We start from the raw sequence: 12,204 nt of genomic DNA, 5'->3' as shown, positions 1-12,204 counted from the left end.
TCCTCAATTCTACATATGGTTAAAGATATTTTTTTAATCACAGACTGAAACATTATGATTACAAAATGGATGGTTAAGTTCAAAACCTTCGTACACACAATTCTAGCTGGAAATATCTTGCCCATCACTACCACCAGTCTGGTAGATCAAACAGAGTTCATATTTGACATGTGCCTGAACAGTGAATTCCGGAAATATGGGTGATGCTGCATGGTACAGGCCAGTGAGAACGCGTTGCATTCATGCAGCAAGCCATGGCTATTTTTTGAGACCTCTCTACAGGACTGTATCATGAATCCCGACAAGCTTGCAGCTTTCTGTCCAGAGTCTTCTCTGCAGCTTCTCATCATACGAGACATCCAGAGATTTTGTCCTTTGCTCATGAAGGAGATAGCAACCACCAACTCCTTCTAGCTCTGGTGAAACTGCTGCATAGACTGACGTGTATGAACCCTCTTCTGGTGTCTGTGGATTAAACAAAACAAAGCAAAACAACAGAAAGTAGAGAAAGTATTTAGAGAACAAGTTCCACTGAGAAACATGCATTTTAAATGCTGCCGAAATTTACTACCCTGCAGCTTGAAATAGAACTGTGCCTCAATAGTTAAACCTGGTAACTCTTTTGTTCATAATTTTTAAGTCCTCATTTCTCAATATGTTTTTATGTCTGCACAGTCTTTTGGGCAGGGACATTCATGGGGGTGGGAGGGACAGGAGAAAATGTGAAGCGAAGCTTGTCTTTCTGCCAAGCAACCTGTCTTGCTGCAGCCTAATCAAAGAGATAATCTGATTGTGAAGGACAGACTGCAAACCCACATAGGAACACACCCTGACAGTAAGCTTTATTGAACACAATGGGATTTATTTCTGAGTAAACACAATAGGCACCCCACTGAACAGGTGGGGTAAGTTGTAGAAAGGTAATGGAATTGAGCTTTATCTTTCTGCTGAGCCAGCCCTGCAATTTTTATCGGTATGATCTCTTCTAGATAAATGGAACTGCTCAAACTTCAGGCCAAAGAGAGCTAGGGGAGCTTGGCCATTTCTAATTTCAAGCACTGCGGTCTGGGTTATTGGTAGGGGTGGGGTGAAATATTTGGCAATGTTTTGCAGCTAAGTCCAGTAAAGGCCAATACTGTCAAAAAGCAGGGAGAGAGGCAGGGAGACAGCACTACTGAATGTGAGAAGTACAGTACTAATCCAGATTTATTGAGACTTACTATATAGTTGTGCCATGAACAAGAGACTATTTCAGAGTCTATAATAATTTTAATTACTCTAATCCCAAATGAGTACCTCATTGAAAAAGCATATTGGGAAAAAAATCCTGAAGGTCAGCTCTACCTGCCAGTGCTCTGTCCTAAAATATGAAGTGGATACAGGCATTACACTTCATAGCTGCTTTCAACTTGCCTCTATCACTTCTGTCTATAATTTTATATGAAATGGAAGGCAAGGAAAGGAAAGGCAGGGAGTTATGTGTTGCTTAGAAACCACTTTGCTCAGTCAGCTTTGATGCCCTATATGGCCAAAGCCTCGGTGTTTCCCTTTTTTAGATATAAGAATGGTCTATGTTGCAAACTTAAATCAGAGCCATGCCTCATTCTGACTACAAATCTGTGAATATGAACACACAAAACTTTCCTACAATTTCTAAAGGTATTTTGGGAAAATCTGTGAAAATTAAACTGTGAAAACTCCCTACAGGAGAGAAAGGGGGGATACAAATCCAAACTACGCAGTGGCGTAGGAGGTTAAGAGCTCATGTATCTAATCTGGAGGAACCGGGTTTGATTGCCAGCTCTGCCGCCTGAGCTGTGGAGGCTTATCTGGGAAATTCAGATTAGCCTGTACATTCCCACACATGCCAGCTGGATGACCTTGGGCTCGTCACAGTTCTTCTGAGCTCTCTCAGCCCCACCCACCTCACAGGGTGTTTGTTGTGAGGAGGGAAGGGCAAGGAGATTGTAAACCCCTTTGAGAGAGAAAGGGGGGATATAAATCCAAACTCCTCCTCTTCTTCTTCTTCTTCTTCTTCTTCTTCTTCTTCTTCTTCTTCTTCTTCTTCTTCTTCTTCTTCTTCTTCTTCTTCTTCTTCTTCTTCTTCTTCTTCTTCTTCTTCTTCTTCTTCTTCTTCTTCTTCTTCCTCTTCTTAACAGTCAAGAGCTTTAACACAATATTTAAAAACTTTCCCTTAAATACTGTTAACTATTTGTACAAGAATACATACTTCCTTCCTTCCCTAAGTGAAATTAAATCAAAGAATACTGGTTGTTGTGGGCTTTCCGGGCTGTGCAGATCTACCAGACCACGGCCACAAAACCCAGAAAGCCCACCACAACCAGTTGAGTCCGGCCAACTTCAACAATAATTTGAGAATAATTTCTTCCTCATTAAAAATGCTATATTTTTGTGGGCAGAAAAAATAAAAGAGAATGTGGATGATCCAGTCTCCTCATGATCCACAGCACTTCACAAAAGTAGACCCCCATTTTATCCGCCTCCTACAAACTGCACAGAAACTGAATTGTTGTCTACAATCTCAAGTAATAGCAGAGCAGCCAGGACACAATGAGAGAAATACAACACAAAAGATGATCTTGCTAGTTCCATTTAACCCCAAAGGAAAAAAAGGGGAAAGAAGTAGTAAGTAAATGGAAAGAAATATGCAAATTGAAGTGATATTTTTTTAAAAGGCCCTTTCTGAGGTCAACAAATTATTTTGATAAGAATTACTGTTGCACCTCATTTTAAAGTATAGTAGGCAGTGTAACCTACCTTTAGTAGTATGCAGTGAGTACTCATTCACCCACTGGCCAACTATCATATTTTTATAGGCTGTGTGATAATACTATTACTTCCTTAATGAAATTATCTAATATGATAATTTTTCAGGAATTATTGATTATCAGATTCTTTCAGTTAATCCAAACTAGCTAAATCAACATTAACATTTTCAAATCACTAATCTCTTTGTAAATATCAGTCTGTACCATTCTGTTGTAGTTTTTAACATGGATAGAGCCCAACATCACAGGATGCCTACAAGATGTTGGAAAATGGGGCTTACTCACTGCCAGTGGGTTTGGTTTAAGATTGTTAGGTTAGTATAGAACAGGGGTCCCCAAACTTTTTAAACAGGGGGCCAGTTCACGCATGGCCAGAGCCCAGTCAAAGGCCGACTAAGTACGCCTCTCATGACCATCCACTGACCGCCGACCCCTGGTCGAAGCCCCCCCCACCCTCAAGCTGTCCCCTCTCTCCAATCCGGCCCTGAAGCTCCACCGCCTTTCTCTCTCCCCCCTTTGCGGCATTGGTACGGTCCCCTTCGGCCGCTTGGAATGAGCAGCGAGTCGCCCACGCTTAATGCTGTTTGTAAACCTGGGGAAAAGGAGATAGAGAAGGGGGAGATCCGCTTCTGCCCAGCGGGCCGGATAAATGTCTTCCGGGGGCCTGATTTGGCCCCCGGGCCATAGTTTGGGGACCCCTGGTATAGAACAACATTATACACCGGCAAGTCATTTAATTCTCAGCCGTGGAACAAGCACACTTTGGAAAGCAAGCAGCAATATTGACATCACCAGCATAATTGCTCATTTTATCCGGATGAAATGTTCTTTACTCTGCCAGAAGCAGATGCAGGGGTAGGCTATATGTATAAATGCATTACATTCAATAATGCAATGTGAGCTAGAGACCATGACAATCAGGGTGACAGCAAGTGAAGACTTGGTTTAATCCAGAATAACAAGGTAAACTACAGAATTTCATTTGGCACAAAGATTTATCATCAAAGAAGAATTCTGTCAAAAAGAAAACTAGTACATGTCAGAGGCAAAAACAAAATGAAAGGAACAATTTGTATTCATGCAATACCATTTGCCTAAATTTTAACAGATAAGACTATGTATTAAAGAAACATTCATAGGATTTGTAAAAAAATTTAAATAGGCGTTTCAATTCCCTCCCTAAATGTATTACCTTGTTTCTTACTGTTCATGTTTTGAAAAAATAAAATACACTCGTTTCATCAGGCAAAATGCAAAATCCTTGGAGACAAATAATGTACTCCAATGGATTTATTTATTTAAAACATTATTATCCTTTCCTTCCAACCTTCTGAAAGTTTGCAAATATAATGAAATATAATTAAAATCAAAATTTGTTTTTACAATCACAAAACCAACTAAAACAAACCAAATAGTGGTAAATCAAAAGTGTTTAACTCTTCATGAACCCAAAAGCTGGTTAGAACTAGAGAAAATAAATAATAAAGTGTCAAAGAACAGTTCATATCCTGAACAATGAAAAAGATAGCTCAGTTGGCCAAGATCTGCCTGAACAACAAAATTATAGAATACTTTTTTAAACACTGGAGATTCACATTGATACACCTCCTCTAGAAGTTCTTTCCAGAAGCTTGGACCTATTGAAGAAAAGGCTCTGCTCTCCACCTCCCACCATCCAGATTTCCCTAGAAAACATTATTTCAAGCATTATTTCAATCCACCGAGCCTAACCAGCAGACAGGGCATGTGGTAATGTGTGCCTTTAAGAATTTGAATTGATGGGTAGGGTTAAAAGACCCGGGAGTAGCAGTTGGAACTGAGACCTGGGAAGGTTCATACTAAGAGCTTCTGTTAACTAATAGTTAATATTGTTAGCTGTAAATAAACCTGTTTAAACCACTACAGTGAGGAGATCTCGAGGGAACCTGGATATTTCAGGTGACTATTTTAGGATTAATTGCCAGTGAGGTTATCATCACTGTGAAGGCAATTGGTTTGAAAATATTTCAGCAAAAAGCAACATAGGAAGTATTTTAAAAAATGAGGCAAAAGGTGCTTGAAATTGTTTTCAGAACCAAACCCGGGGGGGGGGGGGGGCGGATGTGTGGAACTCCGCTAAAGAAACATTTCATTAGTGGGCTAAAAAAAGATGTAAATGGCTTCTGTGGAACAGGCCAAAAATGATCTGTACCTGAAAGGAGGAAAGAGATATTTTACCCCCCTGTTGGGATCCAGTGGCATTCATGGAACAGAACTCAGCCAGGACAAACTTAGAAACAACCGATATCTGCTTGTTTCAAATCAGTATTCCCCAGCATTTATGCCTGTCTCACTGATAGCCTTATCCAACCCTAGCACTGGAAAGGTACCAGCGATCAATGAGTCACTACAGCAGCTGGGGCAGACTGGAAGAAATTCACTGTAATGGAAGCTGCAGTAACCTTTAGTTGGGGTCTTTGTAAACTATAGATATAATCTCAGGCATAATAATGTGTAGTTAGAAAGAAAATCATTATTTTGAAAGCTAGTATGTTCTACTAATGTCATCTATTCCCTTTACAAAACTATATTGGGGACTTATCTTGCCAAGGCATGTCATATTTGCATACTTATTAGACACTTAAAGGGAAACCTCTTTGGAATACTGAAGACACAAGAGGTTAAATGAGGAAGCATCTCTGTAGTTTGTGCAAATGTCATTGTGGTTAGGACAAGATTATAAAGTCAATACAAAATGACAGACAATATGGTCCTATTTTCTGCAGGCTATCCTTTGCTTGAGCATTGCTGAGAAATGTTTTCTAAAGAAAAGGGTTCAGTTATAAAGCCATACATGCATTCCCTTTTTATTCTGTGATCTTTACTATCTCTCTCAGCTCCCATTTTCTGTCACATACTTTGTTAGCTTCAACAATCACCAATCGAACCTTTCTGTCTGGAAGACACACCAGAAAATCCAAAAGGAATTTGATAACCTGTGCATCTTCCATATAAAGGTAGATTCTGCAACATGAGTGGTTTCAAGGTTACCTATATTGCCATGTACAAATTACTCCTTCAGCACTAAAACTGTTTATGCTGAACTTTCAAAGTCGGGCTATTATAAAAAATGCAAGCAGTTGAAACAAATGACTTTTATGACAACCTTTCCTTTGCTGACAATTTGTACTGCACTCACTCATAGCTATAAAGTTCTGTTTCAGATTTTTAAATGCCAAGTTACTCAAGAGTGGGAAATAAGCAAGTGAGGTGTTGTACATTTTGAGGATTTGTGTTTGCATTTCATAAAGCAAATCAAATAGAACATTTTGTATAAATACTGATGCAGGATCTGGAAGCCTCAAATTGTCAGATAACAGCATTCTACGGACAACTGAAATAGGTAAGTTATTCCTGCGTCACTAACATCTATCTGTAAATATAGTCCATTAAAAATAACAGCACATTGATTTCAATGTACAAAAGCACACTTGCAGCCTTGTTCAGCTCTTTCTTTTCTTTGAAATTTATCAGACTTTCTTCCAATGGAATATATGCACTTTTGTCTCATTACGGAATCCAACCAACAGAACAGATAGCAATTAGTTACCTGACTATTTTCATAACTTATGCAGTGATATCCATCTATGACTTGAGATTTATAAACTCCATGGATAAATAATACATGTCTTCTGTTCTTAGAATAATGTTTAGAGCTCCACCAAGTTTTAACATTTGATAGCAAAGTCATCCTTTCCTAGTAAACTATAGTTCTGTAGCCATTGTATCATTTCATGTCCATGCAATGTTCAATGGCATGTGCCTGTGGGGGTACATATACACCAGGTTGGGAGCCACTGCTTTGGATATAAACTGCTGCATCTAAAAACACTTTAGTTGCATCAACAAAAATGAGCCACATTTTGCACAGCGACTAAAACTATAGTTGTGAATTAAAAGGCTGATAACCCACATAACACTTCTTGTTTCTATTTGAGACCTTCTTAGTGTCATGTATCATCATGATTTTCAGAACCTTGACCCATAAAAAACCCAATCCCCAAGAGTCCCATTTTGAATTTTTCCACTCCTGCCATTGGCCAGCCATCTTTTTTGTCCCTGTACCTGTGATGATCAACTGCCCCACCCCAAAAAGTTGGCAACTAAATGTTGTTTCACCTATCTGCTTATCAGGGTACTTGAATTCTTAGCGTCCATTTTTCAAAAAAGGCCCTAGCCCTTTTCATTGCACTTTCACTTTCATTGCACATTTCACTTCCCATTTTATCTCCACAAAGCAAGGAGTTAGCAAATTACCTTTTGAAAAGAGAAAATCAAATCTGAAAATTTAGAGAATCTAATACACAGGATATAATAATATTCAATTGCTGTTTTTAAAAAACTCCTTGAAAATGCTTGGGTTGAATGGGGGGATGACCAAGGATGCAGGTAAGGGGGGGGGGTTCTCAGGCTCAACCTCCCCCCTTACATGTCCGAAGCTCCACCCCCAGTTTGTGATTTTTTTGTATTTTTAGTGTTTGTTCAGTTTTTGGCCTGCAGGGGTTTTTTAGGCTAGCAGCACCACAATTTCAGGGATTATTTTGGGAGACTCTCCTGATGATACCACCCAGGTTTGGTTCAGGGGGTCCAAAGTTAGGGACTCCTAAAGGGGGTGCCCCATCCCCCATTGTTTCCAATTGGAGTTAATAGAAGATGGAGGCTATACATTTGAGGGTCCTGACAGCAGGCACCCCCCCCCCCAATTTCCCCAGATTCTCCTTTTAATTTCCACCCACTTCGGCATGGATTTAAAGGGAGAATCTGAAGTCCCCTGTTTAAACATTGAAAGAGATGCTGTTTTAGGGTGGGAGATAATGTTGTTTTAACTGGGGACCCCAGATTCTCCCTTCAAGGTGGATTTAAAAGGAGAATCTGGGCTCCCTAGTTTAAACACCATTGAAAATGATGCTGTTTGGGGGTGGATTCCAGCATCACAGCGGCTGCCCATGGGGCGGGCACACACAAAACTCAGATTTTGCACCGGCTCCATTTTCCTTATTTTCCTAGTTATGCCTCTGTCCGAAGGGGAGGGCAGAAGGGACTGCTGGCTGTCAGCTGGGAGTCCAGCCAGTGGGGGGGGGCAGGACAGGGAAGTCTGCCCACCCTGGCCTAGGAGAACTGCTTTTATAAGCACTGAGGCGGGGGGAGGACTTGGGGAGGCATGGCCATGCCCCCAGGGGTGGGTGGGTGTCCCCACCCCCTAAACCCACCCCATTAAAAATCTATACCTACATCCCTGGTGATGACTGCAGTAAGATTGGGCCAGGAAAAGTGTGAGGAAACTTCTTGTGGGGAAAAAAATCTTGTGGAAATCCTGTCAGAAAAAAAACACATATCAACAGGAAACAGTAGGCATGGAGTATTAGAAAGTGAGATTTGACTCACTTTAAGAAAGGAAATGCCACCCTTTTAAATATAAAGAACTCAGGAGATGTGTAAGTTAATTTGCCACATCTTCCTGGACCTTCTTTATGTTGGAATGCTCCACCGGGTCCTAGTGCCTGTCTACCTCTCCCCCCCTTTCCGATACTCTGGCAGCATGTTAAAATTATATTTCAGCCCCACTTCCATTGAAATCATTATGATCTTCATTGGGAAAAACAGCACTTTTATAAAATAGCATTTATATTGCTCTGGATGCCTATTAGCGAGACTTGCTTTTTTGTTAAGTAGAGCCTGCCATTTTCTTTCCCATTCCTGCCGTGGGAAAGAAAGTGGAGGGTGCAACTTTACAAAAAGGCATACACTGCTCTAACTTCTGCCAGAGCACGCACGGCACAGAGTTCTATTTGTTGAACAAAGTATAGCACCTTCTGGAGCTGATGTATGAAAGTATGGAAAAAGACTGCTTAGAAATTTGAGCTAGATTTCCCACTAGATTTCTTTGCCTTCTTTTTCTGAAAAGTGAATAAATGTGAACTCTACCAAAATGCCTTAATTTTTAGGCTTAGAAAACAAGGTCTCATTAATGATGTTTATTAGAATAAGAAAAATAAATGGGATCATCAATGAGTGAATAAAGGCTATGTGTATTTACCTTGCAACTAGAGAGTTCAAGAAGGTCAGAGGTAGTTAGAGAGGCCAGGAGAAATGAAACTGGTATCAAAACTTTCCAAACACTGAAGTCTAATGCATCTGACAATAGAAGAGATTTGTGGTGCTGAGTTGATCTTGCCACAGGATTTTAACCAACCACTGATGTTTCAGAGGCTTGCAGAGGGGTTTCTGGATTCTTATTTAAACAGCTGCGACTTCCTCTCTTCCCAAACTTCATGGTAATTGTATGAAGTATCTTTCTAGATGTTTCAGAACACAGGTTTTTTTTCTCAAGATTTATCCACCTTTATTTTAGCTACCTATAAAACTGAAGCAGTTACCTGTAGGTAGGAAGAATTTCTTTGGTGAGAGAATAGTCCCTGAAATTTGCTTTCCATCCAATTTGTGTGGAAAGACAAAGAAAAGAAAATATATAAAAAACCTGCATATCTCGGGTATGAGGTGGCTGTAATGACTGATTCAACAATCAGTTTCAAGAGATCAGAAAGTGCTAAATCTTTTGTCTGAGTAAAAGATACACAGCATACTGTTTACTATAAACTGCCTTGAATTGCAAAGGAGTGGGAATCAATAAATCCCTGTTTGTAATTGTAAATGTATGGGAAGGGAAAAGGTTACAATTTTTAAGAGAAAAAGGAAAAACACTCTGCTCAAATGTACCTTAATACTAAGTGTATTGGGAAGAAACAGACCTTACTTGGTTGATGGTAAGGGAGAAGCATCTGTGTAGTCTAAGATTTCTGCTTCTGAATTCTCAGCCATAGATTTCACTGTTGGATCCTGGGTTAGTTACTCACTTATGTGCCTCAGCTGCAATGTCCTCAAAATGATATAATGATATGCTTTTTAGCACTGTAGTACTCAGATATTAGATATATTTGACTTCTATTGTAATGTGTGACAGATTGACACTTCAGGACAAGCTTTGCCACTAACAGCACATCAGCTCTGTCAACTAAGTGTCAGTTTACCAGGACTCATTCATCCCACTGTGTTTCCCAAGCATTTGCTTAGGGGTTTCCACAGTCCTTCCCTACTAAGTTGTTAGGGAGAAACAGAGGAGCAGGCCAATATCTACATATTGGTGGCATTTCACTTCAACTCTCTGGTGATCTCTCAGAAGGAATGGGAAAGGACAAATGTGTGGTACTTTTATGATCTCATTACAAGTGGTGTTAATCCAGATAACAGGGATGTCAATTCTGCATTTTCTTTTTTGTGTGCTGCTGATATTGACCTGCCCTACACCAAGAAATAGTTTCTACACCTTTTTTTGCTATCAAGTCACCGCTGACATGGCGACCCCCTGGGTTTTTCAAGGCAAGAGAAGTTTGGAGGTGGTTTGCCATTGCCTGCCTCTATGTCATGACCATGGTATTACTTGAAGGTCTCCCATCCAAATACTGAAAATATGTGACTGGCCTAAGGTCACCCAGCAAACTTCCATGGAGTGTGTGGGGATCTGAATCTGAATTCCAGGCCTTGGTCTGACACCTTAACCACTATACCACACTGGCTCTCTGTTTCTACACTAAACTATTCTATATCCTCTCTGAGACTTTTTAATACCTCTTTAAAAACACTAGCCTAGTATTAGTCAAGTGAAAGTATAATAAGAATTAGTGTGTTTGAGGGGTCACAGTCTGATCAGCACCTTTGAAAACAAAACTTTAAATAAACATTTGCTTTTTCTCTAATCGTATAATATCCTTAATGAATGAATGAAAGGCAGCTGACCTTTTAGTTCTTAAATTTATGTTCACTAAGAGGATTACAATTGTTTGTGAACTTTGCAAAGCCTTAGGCCTAGAACACAGATGGAGAGAAAGAAAATGAAGTTAATTTTTATCCAAATCAAAACAGTCTGCATCACTCTGGGAGACAAATTGCTTTAATTATTTTCCCCCTCCTAGACTTGTATTTCCATTCTTTCATGAAAGCAATGCATTAGACTCTTGCTTTAAACAATAAAATCAGCTGAGAATGACAGGAAGAGTTTAAGAACCATAAGCACCAGTGGGAGAAACATAGGACTAAAAATCAAGCTGAGAGTAGCCATATTTCTTCTATAACACTGAAGTCTAGCAAAAAGGGACTGCTGTGTTATATTCCCTGTGGGTATATATGTATATAATGGAAGTCTGCTCCTCTTTTTTTAACAGTGTGATTTAGTTTGGCCCCCATTGGGTAACATATTTGGTTTTATTTTCCAGTTCTTGCATGTTAGCTGATGGTTGTATGAATTGCCTTTCTTGCAAATCAGAAGCTGTTTTTTGGACCATCATAAGAACATAAGAACATAAGAACAAGCCAGCTGGATCAAGCCAGAGTCCATCTAGTCCAGCTCTCTGCTACTCGCAGTGGCCCACCAGGTGCCATTGGGAGCTCACATGCAGGATGTGAAAGCAATGGCCTTCTGCGGCTGTTGCTCCCGAGCACCTGGACTGTTAAGGCATTTGAAATCTCAGATCAAAGAGGATCAAGATTGGTAGCCATAAATCGACTTCTCCTCCATAAATCTGTCCAAATCACTTTTAAAGCAATCCAGGTAAGTGGCCATCACCACCTCCTGTGGCAGCATATTCCAAACACCAATCACACGTTGTGTGAAGAAGTGTTTCCTTTTATTAGTCCTAATTCTTCCCCCCAGCATTTTCAATGTATGCCCCCTGGTTCTAGTATTGTGAGAAAGAGAGAAAAATTTCTCTGTGTCAACATTTTCTACCCCATGCATAATTTTATAGACTTCAATCATATCCCCCCTCAGACGTCTCCTCTCCAAACTAAAGAGTCCCAAACGCTGCAGCCTCTCCTCATAAGGAAGGTGCTCCAGTCCCTCAATCATCCTCGCCAAGGTTCTCTGCACCTCTTTTTTCATCTCTTCAATATCCTTTTTTGAGATGTATGCACCAGAACTGAACACAGTAATTCGGCGCGCGGTTGCACCACGGCTTCATCCTGTCTTTGCTGACAGTGAACTCAGCTGACAGTTCCCCATTAAACTTTAAATTTTGATTTTAAGAATTTTTTCCACTTTAGAGGCATGCACAGTATCATAAAGCATTCTAAGGTCTGTAGTTTCAAGACATCAAAGCTGCAGTTTACTTCTTATTTTAAGGTCTGTGCAGCTTAATCTATACACATTCCATGATACAGCTTTCAAACCTTCTTAAAGTGAAGGGAACAAATTTCTGAGCCTTGCATGATCCTACTTAGAGTACCTGGGATTACAAATGAGAGTCATTTCAACAGCTGTCCTCAATACTTATGCATAAATTACATTTTATCCCTCATGTGATACCCTTTGATGCATATTTCT

General features: G+C 40.0%; 1 protein-coding gene across 2 annotated transcripts in view; it reads right to left on the bottom strand.

Moving 5' to 3' along the window:
- Positions 1-14: 14 nt before the first annotated feature.
- Positions 15-12,204, bottom strand: part of ZBED1 (zinc finger BED-type containing 1) — a 156,883-nt gene continuing 144,693 nt past the window's right edge. For both annotated transcript variants that reach the window (XM_048492792.1, XM_048492793.1), the window contains exon 7: positions 15-465. In XM_048492792.1, the coding sequence (XP_048348749.1) occupies positions 277-465 (189 nt within the window). In that variant the 3' untranslated portion in view covers positions 15-276. The remainder of the gene's footprint in view (positions 466-12,204) is intronic.

This window comes from Sphaerodactylus townsendi, linkage group LG04 (genome assembly GCF_021028975.2).
Source record: "Sphaerodactylus townsendi isolate TG3544 linkage group LG04, MPM_Stown_v2.3, whole genome shotgun sequence".
Lineage (NCBI taxonomy): Eukaryota > Metazoa > Chordata > Lepidosauria > Squamata > Sphaerodactylidae > Sphaerodactylus > Sphaerodactylus townsendi.
Note: the sequence above shows the minus strand (reverse complement) of the source record. Positions and strands in the feature narration are given on the sequence as shown.